The sequence below is a fragment of the Salvelinus namaycush genome, chromosome 37, assembly GCF_016432855.1.
Source record: "Salvelinus namaycush isolate Seneca chromosome 37, SaNama_1.0, whole genome shotgun sequence".
In the NCBI taxonomy this organism is placed as follows: Eukaryota; Metazoa; Chordata; class Actinopteri; order Salmoniformes; family Salmonidae; genus Salvelinus; species Salvelinus namaycush.
In genome coordinates this window covers 16586516-16609390 of record NC_052343.1, presented here as the reverse complement: position 1 = coordinate 16609390, position 22875 = coordinate 16586516, and the positions used below count along the sequence as shown (strand labels likewise).

Below are 22875 nucleotides of genomic sequence, written 5' to 3'. Positions count from 1 at the left end.
TAAATATGTTTAAAAGATACTTTGAGTTAACATTCTGAGTAGATCCCTATAGCCTCTAGCATGGTTTGTTATCAGCTACCTTTAGACAGTGTTTCCCTCACCTGGAAGGTTTTACTCTGGAAACAGAATGTCTTAGGTACAGGGCTGTCAGCCCATCATTACACTGTTCTTTGTTGCAATCAGTTCAACCAGAAACCCTTACTGTAACCATCCAGGCATGAGGGATGGGTAGACCTTTACAAAACATATGTATGTTTTACACAATTAATGTCTTTACTCTCCTTTGCCTGTAATTATTTTACAAATGACCTAAACCATGTAACAGACGATCAGTTGAAAGACCACGGAACAGAGGATCAGTTGAAAGACCATGTGACAAAGGATCATTTGAAAGACCACGGAACAGAGGATCAGTTGAAAGACCACGGAACAGAGGATCAGTTGAAAGACCACGGAACAGAGGATCAGTTGAAAGACCACGGAACAGAGGATCATTTGAAAGACCATGGAACAGAGGATCAGTTGAAAGACCATGGAACAGACGATCAGTTGAAAGACCACGGAGCAGAGGATCAGTTGAAAGACCACGGAACAGAGGATCAGTTGAAAGACCAGGTAACAGACGATCAGTTGAAAGACCATGGAACAGACGATCAGTTGAAAGACCATGTAACAGAGGATCAGTTGAAAGACCATGTAACAGACGATCAGTTGAAAGACCATGTAACAGAGGATCAGTTGAAAGACCATGTAACAGACGATCAGTTGAAAGACCATGTAACAGACGATCAGTTGAAAGACCATGTAACAGAGGATCAGTTGAAAGACCATGGAACAGACGATCAGTTGAAAGACCATGGAACAGACGATCAGTTGAAAGACCATGTAACAGAGGATCAGTTGAAAGACCATGTAACAGAGGATCAGTTGAAAGACCATGGAACAGACAATCAGTTGAAAGACCACGGAACAGAGGATCAGTTGAAAGACCATGGAACATACAGTTTCAAACAATAACCTGCCTTCGTATACCACCAGAAGTGTCTGGCTATATTCCTCAGAAAATATAGAACAGTAATCATTTTGGGGGTGTTTATATTTGTCCTGTTACACACAGTGTACTGGAAAGGTGTTTGTTCCATATCCCAACTCCCGCTGAGATACCCGCAGGGAGTGGGGTCACGGCCAGGGTCACCATATCTCAACTCCCCCTGAGACCCCCGTAGGAAGTGGGGTCAAGGCCAGGGTCACCATATCCCAACTCCCCCTGAGACCCCCGTAGGAAGTGGGGTCAAGGCCAGGGTCACCATATCCCAACTCCCCCTGAGACCCCCGTAGGAAGTGGGGTCAAGGTCAGGGTCACCATATCCCAACTCCCCCTGAGACCCCCGTAGGAAGTGGGGTCAAGGCCAGGGTCACCATATGCCAACTCCCCCTGAGACCCCCGTAGGAAGTGGGGTCAAGGCCAGGGTCACCATATCCCAACTCCCCCTGAGACACCTGTAAGGAGTGGGGTCACAGCCAGGGTCACCATATCCCAACTCCCCCTGAGACACCTGTAAGGAGTGGGGTCACAGCCAGGTTCACCATTGTACAGCGCCCCTGGAGAAATTAGGGTTTAGTGCCTTGCTCAAGGACACAGTGATAGATTTTTCACTTTGTCAGCTCCTGTATTCGAATGAGCGACCTTTTGGTTACTGGCCCAACGCTCTAACCTCGAGGGCTACCTGCCACATTTATTACTTTCCAAACCGTAGTTAATTAGGCTTATAAAACTAAACCTTTTCCTTTTCTGTGTAGACAGTCTTATACAGATCGGACACCTGTTCCCCTCCACACACAGAGGCATCATGGCAGGAGTACTGAAGGCTTTCCTGTTGCTGTGGGTCCTCCAGGTCTCTGCCCAGGACCCAGAATACGACCACCTGCTAGTGAGGCCCAGGAACATCAATGGTATGGCGGGGTGGAAGCATAGAGACATTGGCTGTGAATATAAATTACAAGAGCCATCAAATGTTATGATATGATTGATATACTATTTAGCAATATTGTAGATACATGTCATTAACCTACGTCTATTATACACAAGTAGATTAGTAATTGTGGAGGAATAATGGTGGATATTCATTAACTACTTCAAGCAAGGTGCTGCACATTCTTTTCTCACTCTCTGCCCAGATGAAAAGGACGACTGCTCCGTCAACGTGTACTTCACCATAGACACCTCTGAGAGTGTTGCTCTGAGGGAGTTCCCCTGGGGCAGTCTGGTGGAGGAGCTCAAGGTGTTCCTCCAGATGTTTGTGGAGAGGCTCCAGACCACCACCCTCAGGGCCAAGAGGGTCCAGTGGGCCTATGGTGGGCTGCACTTCTCAGACCACGTGGAAGTCTTCAGCCAGGTGGTCACTGATGCTGCAGTTTTCCTGGGAAGGGCACAGGCCATCAGGTACATTACTCAGCCAGCCAGTTAGCCACTGTCAGTCAGTCCCTCATTATTACTTACTTACTGAATCGTCTTCATCTCTTTTGGGAGTATTATAAGATAATACTGAGTTGAGCACACCAATACTTCATAAGAGTTGAGCACACCAATCTTTCATAATAAGAATTGAGCACACCAATTTTTCATAATAAGAGTTGAGCACACCAATTTTTCATAATAAGAGTTGAGCACACCAATTTTTCATAATAAGAGTTGAGCACACCAATCTTTCCTAATAAGAGTTGAGCACACCAATCTTTCAGAATAAGAGTTGAGCACACCAATCTTTCAGAATAAGAGTTGAGCATGCTAATAATTTATTCTCCTCGTCACCAGGTACATTGGTAGGGGTACCTTCATCGACTGTGCCCTGAGGAACATGACAGAGCAGGTGAGGCTAACGGCCAGGGGAAAGCCCCGGCTCCAGTATGCTGTGGTCCTGACTGACGGCCACATCACTGGCAGCCCCTGTGGAGGGGTCTCACAGGCCGCCGAGGCTGCCAAGGCAGCGGGCATCAAAGTCTTTGTAGTGGCCACCAACGAGGAAACCATGGAGAGTGAGCTCAAGCAGATCGTCAGTTCTCCTGTGGAGCTGTATAGGAAGGACTACATGGCATTCCCAGCTAGCAACCGCCAGGCAGCTGTCAACAGGATAACTGACACCATGGTAGGTTCATAGTGAAGCTTCCATTTGTGAAGTGGAGTACGGATGTTTTTGTGCTGTCATGGTTGATGCCAAGTTGTGTCAGTGTTACAGTGTCTGTGTGTTTTATGTATCCTAGTTTGTGTTTAATATGCTGTAATGTCTTTCTCTTTCTAGATCAAAGAGGCTGAATTTGAGGTGAGTCATATGAAGCACTGAGGGATGTAGAATGAACGACACAATTGTCTTCTTTTTAATATTTGAAACCTCACATATATATATATTTTTTTGTGATATCCAATTGGTAGTTACAGTCTTAACCCATTGCTGCAACTCCCTTATGGACTCGGGAGAGGCGAAGGTCGAGAGCCATGCGTCCTCTGAAACACGACCCTGCCAAGCCGCAATGCTTCTTGACACACTGCTCGCTTAACCCGGAAGCCAGCCGCACCAATGTGTCGGAGGAAACACCGTCCAACTGGTGACCGAAGTCAGCTTGCAGGCGCCCAGCCCGCCACAAGGAGTCGCTAGAGTGCGATGAGACAAGGAAATGCCGGTCGGCCAAACTCTCCCCTAACTCGGACGACGCTGGGCCAATGGTTCCCCTGGTCACGGCTGGCTACGACACAACCTGGGATCGAACCCGGGGCTGTAGTGACACCTTAACGCACTGCAATGCAGCACCTTCGATCGCTGCGCCACTCGGGAGGCCCATATTGAAACCTCTTTGACCATATCTTCTGTGATTTCTCTCTAGTGCCAAGCTCCTATGTGCATCCAAACAGAAGGAGCTGCCGGGCCGAAAGGATACAAGGGAATGAAAGTAAATAAGCAATCTCTTATTTTTATCAACCTAAATATGTATTGGTTTATGACACTTCATGACATCAATGTTTGTTTTGTGTCTTGTAGGGTGCGAAGGGAACTGGTGGTGCAATAGGAGATCCTGGACAGCCTGGGCCACCGGTTAGATTAAATACACGATGACACAATACAGGACGTACTAGCCAATTACACTCAATATGATTTAACATTTCATTTATGTTGGCTTTTTTCCCCCTACAGGGTGACCTTGGTATCGAGGGCCCGATAGGTTTGCATGGACAGAAGGTAAGAGGAATGGTGATATTTCTAACTGTGGTATTTGTCTGTGCCACGGTGCTTTGATTGAATATGTCACACATTATTGACATTATTTACCTAATTTACAGGGTCTTCCAGGCCTCAAAGGAGAGAAGGTAACATATTCGAAAAAATGCTCTAACCATTTGTTAGTCGTGTACATACTACCACGCTTGTTATAATACTGCATTGCTGTCTGTATTTGACGTCATATGTTGTCATTGTTTCACAGGGAGATATTGGAGGATCTGGTCGAAAGGTACTCCTTTTCCATTGATATTAATTCATCTCAAGCATGATTGGTTCATTTTCTGATTTCATTAGATTGATGATCTACACGCTACATTTGGCGTAGTCGTCAGGATCAGTTCATTAGGACATGCACCATGTAACCAATTAACAATGAACAATTTACTAAATCGGATCTCGTCAGGGTCAAAGTGGATCTCCTGGGTATAACGGCATTGATGGCGAAAAGGTATGTCTTATTTATTTGTTTACTTATTGATTAAAAAAAGAATGTATTTAGACATGTCTAGTTAGTGATGTCATCTACTTCGTTGTTTTCCAGGGAAAGACTGGCACCATTGGGGCACCTGGATGTAAAGGAGACGCTGGCATGTCGGTGAGATAATGCAGCGACGTTGAGCATAATATACAGTAGGTGTGACTGTAACGTACTACATAGCCTGTATGCACTGTGGTTATAAATGTCCTCCTCCACCACCTTTTGCGGTCTCACAGGGAGAAGCCGGTCCTGCCGGTGACTTTGGTATCAAGGGTGACGCGGGCAAGTCAGGTGAAAAGGTAGGTGGATTCTTCACCTGATTCCTGAATTTAGCACCTTTGTACAGTGTCCTGTTACATATAGAGTACGACAGTATGAGTCATAATACCCATAAAACCTAGCGGTCAAACAGGGAAATGCTTCCAATCGTTTATTCACCATTCATTTTTACCATAGGGGATTTTAGAAACACTTAAAATAAGGGCTACAGTTGAAGTCGGAAGTTTACATACACCTTAGCAAAATACATTTAAACTCCGTTTTTCACAATTCCTGACATTTAATCCAAGTACAAATTCCCTGTCTTAGGTCAGTTAGGATCACCACTTTATTTTAAGAATGTGAAATGTCAGAATAATAGTAGAGAGAATGATTGATTTCAGCTTTTATTTCTTTCATCACATTCCCAGTGGGTTAGAAGTTTACATACACTCAATTAGTATTTGGTAGCATCGCCTTTAAATTGTTTAATTGGGTCAAACGTTTCGTGTAGCCTTCCACAACCTTCCCACAATAAGTTGGGTGAATTTTGGCCCATTCCTCCTGACAGAGCTGGTGTAACAGAGTCAGGTTTGTAGGCCTCCTTGCTCGCACACGCTTTTTCAGTTCTGCCCACAAATGATCTATGGGATTGAGGTCAGGGCTTTGTGATGGCCACTCCAATACCTTGACTTTGTTGTCCTTAAACCATTTTGCCACAACTTTGAAAGTATGGTTTGGGTCATTGTCCATTTGGAAGACCCATTTGCGACGAAGCTTTAACTTCCTGACTGATGTCTTGAGATGTTGCTTCAATATATCCAAATAATTTTCCTCCCTCATGATGCCATCTATTTTGTGAAGTGCACCAGTCCCTCCTGCAGCAAAGCACCCCCACAACATGATGCTGCCACCCCCGTTCTTCACGGTTGGGATGGTGTTCTTCGGCTTGCAAGCCTCCCCCTTTTTCCTCCAAACATAATGATGGTCATTATGGCCAAACAGTTCTATTTTTGTTTCATCAGACCAGAGGACATTTCTCCAAAAAGTACCATCTTTTTCCCCATGTGCAGTTGCAAACTTTAGTCTGGCTTTTTAATGGCAGTTTTGAAGCAGTGGCTTCTTCTTTGCTGAGTGGCCTTTCATGTTACGTCGATATAGGACTCGTTTTTACTGTGGATATGGATACTTTTGCACCTCTTACCTGCAGCATCTTCACAAGGTCCTTTTCTGTTGTTCTGGGATTGATTTGCACTTTTCGCACCAAAGGACGTTCATCTCTAAGAGACAGAACACGTCTCCTTCCTGAGCGGTATGACGGCTGCGTGGTCCCATGGTGTTTATACTTGCGTACTATTGTTTGTACAGATGAACGTTTTACCTTCAGGCATTTGGAAATTGCTCCCAAGAATGAACCAAACTTGTGGGGGTCTACAATTTTTTTCTGAGGTCTTGGCTGATTTCTTTTCATTTTCCATGATGTCAAGCAAAGAGGCACTGAGTTTTAAGGTAGACCCTGAAATACATCCACAGGTACACCTCCAATTGTCTCAAATGATGTCAATTAGCCTATCAGAAGCTTCTAAAGCCATGACATAATTTTCTGGAATTTTCCAAGCTGTTTAAAGGCACAGTCAATTTAGTGTATGTAAACTTCTGACCCACTAGAATTGTGATACAGTGAACTATAAGTGAAATAATCTGTCTGTAAACAATTGTTAGAAAAATGACTTGTGTCATGCACAAAGTAGATGTCCTAACCGACTTGCCAAAACTATAGTTTGTTAACAAGAAATTTGTGGAGTGGTTGAAAAACGAGTTTTAATGACTCTAACCTAAGTGTATGTAAACTTCCGACTTCAACTGTATGAATCGTGTAGGCTTACCCTGGCGTGATGTTTTGATAACTGTGTAAATCTCTCTAAGACAAGGTGACTTTTATCAATATATTCGCCTGTATTTACCCCCCCCCCCCCCCCCAAATAACGGAATGCTAATTAGCTGCTGTCACGAGAATTATGTTCTCGATGTTCATAAACCCGATTCAATTAACTACTCAGCCTCAAACCCAGGATTTGTAGGAAACTGGTTGAAATTAATCAGACGGAGGCCCAGCTACGATAGTCAGAAAATGTATTTACGAGAGCGCTCCTGTGCATATACAATGATGTTCCCTTTTATAGCATTCTCTTAACATACGCACATACATACACACTAACATTAGGAGAGCTATCTACTTCTCTACAATTCTCACCACAGTTGATCACTACCCAGCTGACAGTTCCAGTCCCCTCCAGATAAGGGAAACCTGGAGGGGCTCACCCTGTCCTATCTTATCTCCACAGAGTTATAGCTGGGTCGGTTCAAACATAGGTTAAGGCTCATCTTTGTTTTCTTTCGGCACACACATACATTCCTCTCTTCTGGACCTGTGTTTATTATTTTTTAATTTCTCCTTGTCCATGCTACATGACCTCTAATCCCTAATGGTTAAGTTTCCGGGTAGAATTATTTAATCATTTATCTTAAACCTTTATAAAAATCTTTTAACAGCTGCTAATGTGGCTATAATAAAGAACCACAAATGCCATGATGCTGATCTGGACGAGACTGTCGAATCGAGGCAAAGGTAAGAATCTCTGGATTAACTATCTAATCTTAGCTACAATGTAGTAATAAATAAATTGATAAAATGTCTTTAAATGTACAATTATGTGGACTATCTTGTGCAAGTTTTACATTTACACAATACCTGTTAAAAGGTGTCAGCTAGATATGACTTCCAAGAGCTTGCAGGGATTTGTAGTCTTGCATGATGTCTACTTTGATGCTAATTATCATTTTGAATTTGCGAGTAAATAGAGCCGAATGTCCGATAGAGATTTACATGGTTACCAAAACGTCACGCCAGGGTAAGCCTACACGAGAAACAGCTCTTATTTTAAGTGTTTCTAAAATTCCCTATGGGAAAATTTATGGTGAAAAAACAATTGGAACCATTTCCCTGTTTGACCGCTAGGTTTTATGGGTATTATGCCACCTCCACTCTGGGGCTCTATAGGCTTCTTGAAACATGAGTCTTGTCCACCTGGTACATCCTGTATTGTGTTGTCTTCAGGGTGTTGCTGGGCAGAGTGGCAGGCCTGGACCACAGGGTGATGGTGGAGACAGTGGAGATAAGGTCTGGAGCGCCATCTGAACGACACGTTATCAGAAACACTATCAACTTGTAGTTATTTAGACAATAATACATTAAGTGTCACTCTGTTACAGGGTGTTGTTGGCTATATTGGAAACCCTGGTCTGCCTGGGCAAACAGGAAACAAGGTACTGTATCGCTCAGAGAGATGAACACTATTTCAGTTGACTAACTAGGAGTATTAGGCTGCCAAATCAAACCACCTAATCATCTGCTTAAACAATATTTCTGTTCGTTAGGGTAAAGCTGGACCTGGTGGAAGTCCTGGCGACACTGTGAGTCTCATATTGAAGTCTGTAATAAATCAGCTCTAGACCAAGTGATAGTGTCTTCATACAGCGTTGTGCTCTGCACAACAATCACACAAGACAGAGTGGACTCACAACATTTACATTGACACGTTGTTTTGGGGGGGGGTCTGGTGAAACATGAGAACATGTCTCTTTCAGGGAAGCAGAGGAGACAGTGGCAGAGCTGGACGACGGGGCAAGGCTGGCAAGAGAGGAGATAAGGTATCCACAAACAAACTAAAAACATCAAACAAGCAAACATCTCATCTGTTTTTACTGCATCACAATAGGAGAATCGATGTTGGTTGTATTCATTGTGTTGCATCTTGCAGGGAGAACTAGGCCCAGAGGGAGAATCCATGTTGGTTGGATTCATTGTGTTGCATCTTGCAGGGAGAACTAGGCCCAGAGGGGGGTGAATCGATGTTGGTTGTATTCATTGTGTTGCATATTGCAGGGAGAACTAGGCCCAGAGGGAGAATCCATGGTGGTTGTATTCATTGTGTTGCATCTTGCAGGGAGAACTAGGCCCAGAGAGGGAGAATCGATGTTGGTTGTATTCATTGTGTTGCATCTTGCAGGGAGAACTAGGCCCAGAGGGAGAATCCATGTTGGTTGTATTCATTGTGTTGCATCTTGCAGGGAGAACTAGGCCCAGAGAGGGAGAATCGATGTTGGTTGTATTCATTGTGTTGCATATTGCAGGGAGAACTAGGCCCAGAGGGGGGTGAATCGATGTTGGTTGTATTCATTGTGTTGCATCTTGCAGGGAGAACTAGGCCCAGAGGGAGAATCCATGGTGGTTGTATTCATTGTGTTGCATCTTGCAGGGAGAACTAGGCCCAGAGGGGGGTGAATCGATGTTGGTTGTATTCATTGTGTTTCATCTTGCAGGGAGAACTAGGCCCAGAGAGGGAGAATCGATGTTGGTTGTATTCATTGTGTTGCATCTTGCAGGGAGAACTAGGCCCAGAGGGAGAATCCATGGTGGTTGTATTCACTGTGTTGCATCTTGCAGGGAGAACTAGGCCCAGAGGGAGAATCCATGGTGGTTGTATTCACTGTGTTGCATCTTGCAGGGAGAACTAGGCCCAGAGGGAGAATCCATGGTGGTTGTATTCATTGTGTTGCATCTTGCAGGGAGAACTAGGCCCAGAGGGAGAATCCATGTTGGTTGTATTCATTGTGTTGCATCTTGCAGGGAGAACTAGGCCCAAAGGGAGAATCCATGTTGGTTGTATTCATTGTGTTGCATCTTGCAGGGAGAACTAGGCCCAGAGGGAGAATCCATGTTGGTTGTATTCATTGTGTTGCATCTTGCAGGGAGAACTAGGCCTAGAGGGGGTGAGAGGAGTTCCTGGAGAGAATGGAGAAAAAGGAGCAGCAGTGAGTCAACTTTTAATAAATCAAATGTAATCAATATGCAGGTGTTGTATTTTAATCAATACATTGAACTGTATCCTCTTTTTTAATCCCTATCATATCCATCTCTTACCAGGGGGCACCAGGTTTCCCAGGGGGCCGTGGTCTACCAGGTGAGGGTGGAGAGGCAGGACTTCAGGTGAATATTGCCCTGAATAATAATAATAATAATACCTGGTAAGAGCAGAAGTGCTCCACTAACCACCGTCACCAAATATACCATTGGTTAAACAGGTGATATCTATGATAGGTGAAAATAATATTCTGCCCTGTCACCATCCGTGTCCATGTTTTCCGCATGTCCTCGTAGGGCTCTCAGGGGGATGCAGGGGACTTTGGCCCCCGAGGAAACACTGGAGCAGCAGGAGCTAAGGTAAGTTGATTTGGGTTCAGCTTTTAACACTTAAACTGCCGGGCCTCGATTCCCCCCTTACTACGCCAATGAGCAAGATTCTGTTTTTACTGCAACATTCTAACAGTCTAATAAATACATTTCATAAATGCTATCGGAGAAAAAAAACATCCTTTGGTTGTGTTTCTGAAGGTCTTGGGTAACATTAGAATACAGGTTCTTTTTTTTCTTCTTCAAAGAACACAATAGCATTATCATTAGTGTGTTACTGTAGGTGATCTGCTGCTGCCTGCACATGTGTGGAGAGCAAAGGAAACACAATAGCATTATCATTAGTGTGTTACTGTAGGTGATCTGCTGCTGCCTGCACATGTGTGGAGAGCAAAGGAAACACAATAGCATTATCATTAGTGTGTTACTGTAGGTGATCTGCTGCTGCCTGCACATGTGTGGAGAGCAAAGGAAACACAACAGCATTATCATTAGTGTGTTACTGTAGGTGATCTGCTGCTGCCTGCACATATGTGGAGAGCAAAGGAAACACAATAGCATTATCATTAGTGTGTTACTGTAGGTGATCTGCTGCTGCCTGCACATGTGTGGAGAGCAAAGGAAACACAATAGCATTATAATTAGTGTTACTGTAGGTGATCTGCTGCTGCCTGCACATGTGTGGAGAGCAAAGGAAACACAATAGCATTATAATTAGTGTGTTACTGTAGGTGATCTGCTGCTGCCTGCACATATGTGGAGAGCAAAGGAAACACAATAGCATTATAATTAGTGTGTTACTGTAGGTGATCTGCTGCTGCCTGCACATGTGTGGAGAGCAAAGGAAACACAATAGCATTATCATTAGTGTGTTACTGTAGGTGATCTGCTGCTGCGTGCACATATGTGGAGAGCAAAGGAAAAGCAGTTCATCTTGGTAAAAGTGATATTTTGAAAATAGAGCTCATCTCTCAAATTTTGAAGAGTTATTTAGAATCTGCTCTTTCTGATACTACATATAAATCAGAACGTCTTACCTGCATGTAACTCTGTAGGAGTATTTGGAAAAAGTCACTTTTTGTCACTGCGGGGGGAAAAATGACATGTCCTCCAAAAGGGTAGGTAACATAAACGTAACAACATGTAACATGTGGATTTGTATCAGACCTCAGGATAAGACCCATATGCAGACAGTTTGAATAACAGATGTTTATTAACAAAACATGGGGCAGGCAGACGACGGGTCAAGGGCAGGCAGAGGTCAGTAATCCAGGGCAGTGTCAGAAAGGTATAGAACGGCAGCCAGGCTCAGGGTCAGGGCAGGCAGAGGTCAGTAATCCAAGGCAGTGTCAGACAGGTATAGAACGGCAGCCAGGCTCTGAATCAGGGCAGGCAGAGGTCAGTAATCCAGGGCAGTGTCAGACAGGTACAGAACGGCAGGCTCTGGGTCAGGGCAAGCAGAGGTCAGTAATCCAGGGAAGTGTCAGACAGGTATAGAACGGCAGGCTCAGGGTCAGGGCAGGCAGGGTGGTCAATACCAGAAAAACAAGGGCTAGAGAGAAACATGAGTATGGGGAAAAACACACTGGTAGGCTTGATGAGACAAGACAAACTGGCAACAGACAAACAGAGAACACAGGTATAAATGCACAGGGGAAAATGAGCGACACCTGGAGGGGGGTGGAGACAAGCACAAGACAGGTGAAACAGATCAGGGTGTGACAGATTTGCATTAGTATACGCATGAAAAGTCCCAATGTAAAGTTACACCTCTCTTTTCTATTTTCTGAGTTATTACATAAAACAGATTCGAATTCAGTAAAATGCCAAGTCATGTCGGGAAATGCTTTTACGGGGTGTGATGTAATATGGAGGACCCAGCAAGCCAGCCTATTCCCTATAATGTTACTCCAACAGAAATAAATTCAAATGTATAACTTCAAATTAAACCAAATGGTTTGCACTCACAACTACTGGTTTCAATAAAAAAAATATCTGCCCATTTACAAGCAAATACTTTATGAATTTATTGTTACAAATCAGCTTACAAGGTTGCAAGCCAACTAGCCTGCTAACATTAGCCCTACCAGCCTGCTAATGTTACGTTAGCACTGCATGAGTCAGCCAGTTGCTATCAACACCTGTCTTACAGCTATATTAAAGTAAACCAAAGTTTTGGAAATACATTACACCATCTAACCAGTTATCAAATAATGTTACTGGTAAATGCAGTTAATTTAGCTAGCAAGCCAGCCAGCTGAAGTTAGTTATTCTATCCTGGTAGCTAGCCTAGCCAGATAACTAGCCTAGCTAGCCAACCAGCACAGTCGACATAGGTAAGTAATAAACCAGAGAACAACACCAACTAGTCTAGCACAGGCAGGAACCCACAGAACAAACAAAAAAATCCAGCAGATATAAAGTACAGAGAGCGGAGACTTACCGACTGACGGCTGAATTAGCTACCAAAGAAGAGCCAAGGAGAGAGGCGCTTCAGAAAAAAGCGTGGTAGCCTACTTCACTGAGATCATGCGGCCCCCACCTGTGTGGAATCTAATTGGTTGTTTACATTTCACCTCCTCGTGATTGGTAGATTGCAGCTCACCAACACTTTGTCTGCACGGCTAGTGACTAACATTAGCCAGCTCGAGCTAGCTAACGCAGAGTAGATTCTCCCTTAGAGGTTGAGAAATTGTGCATTGTGGGTAGTTTTGAAAATATCCAGAAATAGTTAATAAATATGAAAAATCCCCTAAAATAACTGTTTGTAGTTATAGGTAACCAGTTTAAAATATATATATATATATATATATATATATATATATATATATATATATATATATATATATATATATATATATATATATTTCACCTTTATTTATTTTTTTCAATTTAAAGTTTTATAAAGTTTTCTTGTTTTTCAATCAACCAACAAAACACATTCCACGTTCACAGACAGACTTAAAAAAATAAAAAAAATAACAATAATAAAAATAAAATGAAAAAACCTTGCAGAAGCACTATCAAGGTTCTTATTAGCTATTTCCAGCCTTAGCTGAGACGACAAGCAAATAATTTGTTTTTACAGCACCTTACACAACATGTATCTGCTCATCTCCCTAATCACCCCATTCACTCTGTTCAATTTGAAATATAGTTGAGTAGTGGAGACCAGAGTCTATCAAACCTGGGCTGTCTCTTGCAGAGGTCATAAGTGAGCTTTTCAAGAGGAAGAAGGTCAACAATCTGGGCAATCCACATTTTAAATGTAGGAGAAGTATTAGAAGTCCACAATAGAAGAATACATTTCTTAGCAAAGTATGTGATAGTCATAAACACATTTTCTCTGTCAGGATCAAGAACAAAGTCCGGGGGGTCATATCAAACTGTACATCTAGTATTTTCTGTGCAGCAGTATGTATAGATTGCCAAAATCTGGCAATCTCTCTACAACTCCAAAATACATGCATATAGGTTCCACTTTCAGAGGTACATCTTTTACAGTTAGGAGAAATGTCTGTTTTCATTCTATGGAGTGTCATTGGGGTGTAATAAAATTTGTACAAAAATGTGTAATTAGATTCTTTCATTTTTACATTAGTAGAGGAGCAGTATACCCTGTCGCAAACCTCCGTCCATAACTCATCACTGATAGTCAGACAAAGGTCCTTTTCCCAGATTATTTTCAAAGGAGTAAAGGAGGAGCCTCCTTTCTCAGAAAGGAGTCTATAGATATAGGAGATTTTGCCTTTAATGGATTGTGCTGTAGCGAGAAGGGTTTCAACTTCATTCAACTGAGCTCTAAACCTCCTCTTGGAAGTAAATCAGGAAATGACGTGTCTAATTTGAAGATATAAAAAAAAGAAAAATAAATTGGATCTTGGCACACTGAATTCACTGCAGAGCTCTTGAAAGGATTTCAGTGTAGTGGTCTTCTGATGAAATAGGTCTGAAAAGGTCCTGATTCCTAGAGTATGCCAAAGATTAAAGTTGGCATCACTCAGGGCTTTTGGCAAGTCTGGGTTGCATACTATAGGCGAGTGAGAACATATTTGGGAGGAAATTCCCAGGTATTTCTTACAGTCCCTCCACGCTAGTAGGGTGCTGTAAATCACAAAGGTTTTGATTATGTTGCCCACTTCACTAAAGTTATTAATGAATATAATTGAGCTTAGGGGCAATGAACCACAGGATTGGGCTTCTATCTGAATCCACATTCTTGTCTGTTTGTGATCCATGTTAGGATGTTGCGGATTTGGGCAGACCAGTAGTACAATTGAAGGGAGGGAAGGGCAAGACCGCCCTTAGATTCAGGTTTCGATAGAGTGGAGAACTTGATCCTAGGTTTTTTATTGCCCCATATAAATTTGGTGATGCTTTGGTTAGTTGTTTTGAAAAAGGAAACTGGGAGATAGCATGGGAGCATCTGAAATAAATAGTTCAGTCTAGGGAGGATGTTCATACAGATGACTTTAATTCTTCTGACTAAGCTAATTGGGAGGGAGATCCAGGTTTGGAGATCGTTCTTGATTCGATCCAGGAGTGGGAGATAATTTTCCTTGAAAAGGCCATTCAGATCTGGTGTTACGAAGATCCCAAGGTATTGAAACCCCTGTGTCTTCCACTGGAACGGACATAGTGTCTTCATAAAGCTGGTGAGTGTAAGATTGAGAGGGCAAACAGTGGATTTGTTCAAATGTATCTTATATCCTGAAAACTTGACATACTGAGCAATTGTGTCTAAAATGGGAGGGATTTCTCAGGGTTGGATATGTAGAGCAAGACATCATCCGCGTAGAGCGAAATCTTGTGCCGCGGGCCGCCTGCAGAAACACCTATAATATTTGGATTGCTCCTTATCAACTCTGACAGAGGCTCCGCCCCCAACAAGTAGAGCAGGGGGGACAGCGAGCACCCTTGTCTTGTGCCCCGTCCCAAAGGGAATCTGTCAGAGTTCAGACCGTTAGTAGTCACCATGGCATTTGGATAAGAGTATAGGGACTTAATCCATTTAATAAAGTTTGGGCCCATAATAAACTTTTCTAAGACTGAGAACAGAAAGCTCCACTCCATCCTGTCGAACGCCTTCTCAGCATCCAATGAAGCCAGCAGGACAGGGATCTTCTGTGTGTTTACTTGATCAATAATATCAAAAAGACAGTGAATGTTATCAGAAGAGTACCGGTCTCTAATAAATCCAGTTTGGTTCGCTTTTATTATTTTGGGAAGAAGAATGTTTAGTTTTTTGGAGAGCAATTTGGTAATTATTTTGTAGTCGAAATCCAACAAGCTTATAGGCCGGAAGGGCGAGCAGGATAGAGGGTCCTTGTCTTTTTTGAGCAACACTAATTCGAGCTGTGTGCATTGAGTCTGGGAGAGCTCCGTTTTTGCAAAAATCATCCAGCATTGGCATGAAAATAGGGCTAAGCTGGGGCCAAAAAGCTTTGTAGAACTCTCTGGGGAATCCATCTGGGCCTGAGGACTTGTTAGGTGGCATGGAGGTAATCTCCTCCAGGACCTCCTCAGGAGTGAAGGGGGAGTTGAGATACTGACGAATATGTAGCGTGGGCCACCTGACGAGAGCATACAGGTCGCAGTGGTGGATAGTATATGGGGCTTTGGTGACAAAACGGATGGCACTGTGATAGACTAAATCCAATTTGCTGAGTAGAGTGTTGGAGGCTATTTTGTAAATGACATCGCCGAAGTCAAGGATCAGTAGGAAAGTCAGTTTTGTAGCTCCTTCCAGTAACCACGAGCACAACTGTTCCTTGATTCTAACTGGCGGTTTTATTCTGTAGTTTTAGTCAGAATTATCACCTTCCATGAGAACTATAAAGTAAATGAAAATACAGTTAAGCACACTCTTACAACATTCTTATCTTACGAGTGACTTATTAGCTTGATATAACTCTGAAGTGCTTACATTAATAAAACAGTTTAGCCAGAGATAACAGTATCAGATTAAACACATGAATAAAGGAAAAATACCTCATTGGCTGCTTATTACAGAAGGGAGGAAATCAAAAACTTCACATTTATTATTCCTGGCATGAATTCACGTTTCATCCTTAATTATTATAACGTTACCATCCTAACATACACACTTCAACTTTTACGAACTACACCCGAAGACATAAACATTTAGCTAACACAGCGTGGGATTGCCTTCACTCCAAAGGTATGTTGCTACGATAATAATCCCCGTTATAACAGTTCTTAGCCACGTAGTTCTGCTTGTTTTATCATTTCCCCGCATAGCGAACACGTAAGCATTTCATACAAAAAACAACGACATAGACTTTCGGGTTAATTGTCAGTTACAAGTTTTACGAGGGTATGTCTGGCAGCATGAGTGAAGGATGCTTTGTTGCGAAATAGGAAGCCGATTCTAGATTTCATTTTGGATTGGAGATACTTAATGTGAGTCTGGAAGGAGAATTTACAGTCTAACCAGACACCTAGGTATTTGTAGTTGTCCACATATTCTAAATCAGATCCATCCAGAGTAGTGATGCTAGTCGGGTGGGCAGGTGCGGGCAGCAATCGGTTGAAGAGCATGCATTTAGTTTTACTTGTATTTAAAAGCAGTTGGAGGCCACGGAAGGAGAGTTGCATGGCATTGAAGGTCGTTTGGAGGTTTGTTAAAACTTCTAGTTCCTCCCAAACCCGGATCCGGGAGCACCCCCACCAGTAAAAAAGCTGACTAGCATAGCCTAGCATAGCGTCACAAGTAAATACTAGCATCTAAATATCATTAAATCACAAGTCCAAGACACCAGATGAAAGATACACATCTTGTGAATCCAGACATAATTTCTGATTTTTAAAATGTTTTACAGGGAAGACACAATATGTCAATCTATTAGCTAACCACGTTAGCAAAAGACACCATTTTTTTACTCCACCAGTTTTTTACTCCATCAGTAGCTATCACAAATTCGACTAAATAAAGATATAAATAGCCACTAACCAAGAAACAAATTCATCAGATGACAGTCTGATAACATATTTATTGTATAGCATATGTTTTGTTAGAAAAATGTGCATATTTCAGGTATAAATCATAGTTTACCATTGCAGCCACCATCACAACTCGACTAGAATAACTACAGAGAGCAACGTGTATTACCTAATTACTCATCATAAAACATTTCTTAAAAATACACAGCGTACAGCAATTGAAAGACACAGATCTTGTGAATCCAGACAATATTTCAGATTTTCTAAGTGTTTTACAGCGAAAACACAATATAGCGTTATATTAGCTTAGCACATGTGCAAACATCACCCCAGCATTGATTCAAGGCAAAAAGAGCGATAACGTATAAACCACCAAAAGATATTAATTTTTTCACTAACCTTCTCAGAATTCTTCAGATGACAGTCCTGTAACATCATATTACACAATGCATATAGAGTTTGTTCGAAAATGTGCATATTTAGCGGCACAAATCGTGGTTATACAATGAGAAAAGTAGCAAAGCTGCCCAGAAAATGGCAGGAGAAATCTTTGAAGAGGCACCTAATCTAATCAGTAACTATTCCAAAACTTGACTAAAAAATACAGGTTGGACAGCAATTGAAAGACAAATTAGTTCTTAATGCAATCGCTGAATTACATTTTTAAAATTAACGTTACTTCAAGCATACAGCGTGCGCTAAAGCGAGACCGCACCATAATTCATGGCGGAATTATTATCTGACATTTGTCAACATAAGTACGAATTAACAGCATAAAGACTGCTTACTATTAGCTGAGCTTCCATCAGAATCTTGGGCAAGGTGTCCTTTCTCCAGAACAATCGTCTTTGGGTTGAAAGATGTCCTCTTGTCCGGTCGAAATAGCCGCTAATGTTAGCCGCCAACTGGAGTGGTGTCCAACTCGTGAAAGCGCATGGCAAAGAAATCCCAGAAAATCGCAATAAACTGCTATAAACTGCTATAAGTCGGTTTAAATTAACTACCTTATGATGTCTTTAACACCTATAACGAATAAAAACATGACCGGAGATATAGAACTACTAAAACGAAAGCGTTTGCAGGACGCCATTGTGATGTCTTCATGCGTCAAGCGCACTGTTGAAAAGGACGGTCCTTCCGTTCCACGGTCCTATATAAGGTCCCAGATTGCGCAATCGACTCCATTCAAATTCTCACCGCTTACTGACATCTAGAGGAAGACGTATGCAGTGCATGTAGCCCCATAGCTTGCATGGGGACTTATAAACTGACCCTAGAACAGGGACCTCGATTTCTGAAATCTCACTCCCTGACAGGAAATGTGCTGCAGAATGAGTTCTGTTTCACTCAGAGAAATAATTCAAACGGTTTTAGAAACTAGAGAGTGTTTTCTATCCAATAGTAATAATAATATGCATATTGTACGAGCAAGAATTGAGTACGAGGCAGTTTAATTTGGGAACTCATTTTTCCAAGATCGAAATAGCACGGGGGGTGCTATTTCGATCTTGGAAAAATGAGTTCCCAAATTAAACTGCCTCGTAGGCTCAAGAGGTTTTAACACAGTGTCCAAAGAAGGGCCAGAGGTATACAGAATGGTGTCGTCTGCGTAGAGGTGGATCAGAGACTCACCAGCAGCAAGAGTGACCTCATTGATATATACAGAGAAAAGAGTCGGCCCGAGAATTGAACCCCATAGAGACTGCCAGAGGTCCGGACAACAGGCCCTTTGACACACTGAACTCTATCTGAGAAGTAGTTGGTGAACCAGGCGAGGCAGCCATTTGAGAAACCAAGGCTATTGAGTCTGCCGATAAGTTAGTGACTACAGCAAAGTTAAGTCTTTGACCACACTGTGTTGTTAATAAGGCACGAGGGGGTGTGGTATATGGCCTATGTACCACTCCTAAGTGCTGTTCTTAAGCACGATGCAACGCAGAGGTATATTGGCCATATACCACAAACCCCCGAGGTGCCTTATTGCTATTAGAAACTGGTTACTAACGTAATTAGAGCAGTAAAAATACATGTTTTGTCATACCCGTGATATACGGTCTGATATACCACGGCTGTCAGCCAATCAGCATTCATGGCTCGATTCACCCAGTTTATAAAACTGCTTATAGCACAAATTTGTGATATCTAAATTCTAACAACATATTTATTTTGGAAAGGTCAAGAAAAAAAATTGCAGAGTTATTTCAATGTTTTATTCATATGCAGTAAAAATGACACTGGACACGTTGCAACAGGCCTATGCATAATAACACATACCTGAATCTGACAATGGAAGGTATTTCCGTTGAGGTTATGTTGGAAACTGTACAGAGTACTGAGTAGGGCCCCCCTAAACATTTACTACGAGGGGAAATGAGTCTTTGTTGACATTCCCTTGGTCACGTTCTTTTCTTAGAATGAGAAAGTGGTCTTACAGTGTTTTTGTAGTACACCTTCACAAGAACGGTAGCTGATGCAAAATAAAGTTCTGGGAAATGAGAGCTAATCAGTGCTAAAAATGCTGTTTGTCTTGTTTTAATTGGTAGGGAGATAGAGGAAGTGATGGATACAACTACCCAGGTCCCAGAGGGAAACAGGTTTGAGCTGCACCTGACTGAATAACAAAAGACAATTTCAATGTCTTTTGGCAATTGAATTGGATTGGTAATCCTGTTTTAATTAGTGCCATGACAAACATGCTAACTCAACTTTATCATATCTTAGGGAGGGAGAGGAGACCCTGGTTTACCTGGACTGCAGGTAATCATATGTACCTGTTCTTAGCCGTCCATATTTAAAATCTGAAATTGTTCGACCCCTCTATTCACTATCATGTCTATATTTTTCGCAGGGCACCAGAGGTTATAATGGAGAGAAAGGAGCCCAGGGAACTACAGGAACAAAAGGACTGGCAGTACGTGCAGTATATCATAAACAGAGATATATTATATTAATAAATGCACTCGTTTATTTAAATGGATTTATGTATTTCTATAAAAAAATGGGTGTATTGTTTTACAGGGGGAGCCAGGGCAAGAGGGTGTTCCTGGGGACAGAGGAGTGAGGGGGTCACCTGGATCACCGGTGAGTCTTATTCCTATGTACACATACAAAGGTGTATTTAGTTCTCATTTGTGATTAATTTCATCCACTAAGAGTCTGTCATTGGTCATTAAATGTTTCTATTGATGGTGTCTAGGGAGTACCTGGTACTCGTGGGGCCTCTGGTCTATCGGTAAGTAACAGACTTTATTTGTTCATCCTGATTGACAGATATCTTTCATATCCCTGTCTCCCTGAGAGAATGCTGATGAATATTCTCAACTTTCAGGAGTGTGAAATCATGGGATTTGTCAGAGAAACATGCGGCTGCTGTGGTAATGGTTTATTTCCAGTTATAATGACAACCAATTTTCCTGTAATAATAAAAAAATGCCCAAGTCTTATTGTTAACTGTCTCTCTGTGCAGATTGTGAAAAGGTTTGCCCTCCCCTGGACCTGGTGTTTGTGATTGACAGCTCTGAAAGTATTGGAAAAACCAACTTCAGCCTGGCTAAAAACTTTGTCATCAGTGTAGCAAACAGGCTTGGGAAGATGGCCAAAAACATCTCTGACGTCTCAGGTAAACTTCATCATACTGTATTATTACTACAGCCACTGTTTGAATGGATCACCAACATTTCTAGGAACAGGATTTAAAATTATTTATTTTTTAAACATATAATCAATTTTATTCTCTGAACTACTGCTAACCCCCCAAAAAGGGTTTCGTCTGGGTGTGGTTCAGTACAGTCACCAAGGGGCGGTTCAGGCCATCAGGATGGACGATAGGGGCATCACCTCTGCGACCTCCTTCAACACAAAGGTCAAAGCCATGGAGTGGATCGCTGGAGGCACCTGGACTCCCTCTGCCCTGAAGTACACATACGACCATCTGATAGTACCAGGTCGCAGGGGGAGGACCAAGGTGGTGGCCATAGTTATCACAGACGGTCGCTACGATCCTAAAGACCTGGATAATCTTGGAGCTTTGTGTAACGGGGTGGACGTGTATGCCATCGCCATCGGTGATATGTTTGACTCTGGGGCAGAGAGGCAGAACATGGAGAGGATTGCCTGTAATATGGGCGACCGGGTGAAGACCCTGAGTGTCTACGCTGAACTTACTGCTGAGGAATTCTTAGAGGAAATAGAACAAATCCTCTGCCCAGGCAAGTCTGTGTCTGCATCCCAAATGACACCCTATTCCCTATATAGTGCATTACTTTTATCCAGAGCTCTATATAGGGAATAGGGTGCCATTGGGATGCACACTACATTTTATCAACAGTTCAATGATTTTATTTTGTGAAAATGCCCCGCCCTGACTAATGAACTACATTCACTTCTCTTCTTCTCTAGAACCAGAGATGATCTGTCCAGACCTGAAGTGTGCCTCAGGTGAAAAGACAACTTCTTTTTTATTTATGTTTTTACATCTAATAAATGGGGCTTATTTTTTTGGTGTTATTTTATATTGCACTAATGAAACTCCCTGGCCTTGAATATTTGTTCAGTTGGTAATGAACTATTAATGTATTTCCAATATATTCTACATATGTAAATTACAGACAACTACAGATGTATTAGAGTTTGAGTGATTATTATTAGAGTTTATGAATCAACAGTCTGTATAACATTGACTTTTCTATTATTGTAAAAGATTTGAGTTTGGCTCCACTGATCCAGCGCCCCGTAGACATCCTCTTCTTCATTGACGGTTCTGAGAGAACAGGGGGCAGAAACTTCATCAGCATCCTGCGCTTCATCGAGAGACTCTCCCAATCGATCCCTCTCTCCAAGGAGGTCTCTTCAGGAGCTCGCTTCGCCGTGCTGCAGTTTGGAGGGGAGCAGGACCCAGAGGTTCTTCTGGACTTCTCCAACAACCACAGAAAGATTAGCTCCCTGGTCTCTAATGCAGTCTACCGCGACTCATCCTCCACTCTGGGCAGCGCTATTCTCTACGCAACTGAGAACCTCGTCAGTAACCCTGGAGGTCGGTTCAGAGGGGTACGTCCGGACGCAGAGCTCGCCTTTGTGTTCATTACAGACGGAGTGACCTCAGACAAGAACTTTGCTGAGGGTATTGGAGCCATGAGAAGGGCCAACGCAGTGGGTGTTGCTATCACAGTGGGATCAGATATTGACAGGGAGCGGTTGCTGCAACTCACTCTAAGGGACAAAGCTCTTATCTTTAACCTGAAGAGTTTCAATGACTTGGCCCTCCCTGGGGTTGTTAAACACATGGCTCATTGCCTAGGTTAAACCAGGTTTGAAATATATTCAGGGCCCCATTTGATTTAACACTCACCTGTAGGCTAACTGAAAGACCCAGAACTGATTTCATATGTCCTTTATGTATCTTTTCTATAATTAGTTTTTATTAGACTACATTTTTTAAAAGATTTGTCTTACTAATCTAATTGATTAGTGGCCGCAATAAAGCTTCTTTTTTTCAAATAAAGATGTATTCTCATTAATAACAAAGGTATAGCATGTTCCTACTAAAGTGTAAAGGATGTACAATATGTGACATTGTAGCCATGTTCCAATAACAAGACAAAGAAAATGAACCACATTTGAAGGTTCTGTCATGTGTTGATAACAAAACA

The 22875-nt window shown here is 42.4% G+C and overlaps 1 protein-coding gene across 1 annotated transcript; it reads left to right on the top strand.

Moving 5' to 3' along the window:
* Positions 1-1850: 1850 nt before the first annotated feature.
* LOC120031658 (collagen alpha-2(VI) chain-like) lies at positions 1851-22528 on the top strand. Its single transcript, XM_038977454.1, has 18 exons — positions 1851-1953; positions 2179-2443; positions 2816-3146; positions 3300-3320; positions 3880-3945; positions 4035-4088; positions 4188-4232; positions 4816-4869; positions 4989-5038; positions 8129-8191; positions 8449-8484; positions 9998-10060; positions 10232-10294; positions 20528-20601; positions 20694-20846; positions 20989-21435; positions 21626-21664; positions 21927-22528. Exons 1-18 carry the CDS (start codon positions 1851-1853, stop codon positions 22526-22528), a joined length of 2529 nt encoding a protein of 842 aa, XP_038833382.1.
* The last annotated feature ends 347 nt before the right edge of the window (positions 22529-22875 follow it).

What these genes read in the sequence shown, in the direction of transcription:
- LOC120031658 (XM_038977454.1), top strand. Translation starts at nt 1,851, where the DNA reads ATGGCAGGAGTACTGAAGGCTTTCCTGTTGCTGTGGGTCCTCCAGGTC. An exon ending in GGAAGGGCACAGGCCATCAG is followed by an intron (nt 2,444 to 2,815) that starts GTACATTACTCA and finishes CCTCGTCACCAG; the next exon opens with GTACATTGGTAGGGGTACCT. An exon ending in ATCAAGGGTGACGCGGGCAA is followed by an intron (nt 5,039 to 8,128) that starts GTCAGGTGAAAA and finishes TGTTGTCTTCAG; the next exon opens with GGTGTTGCTGGGCAGAGTGG.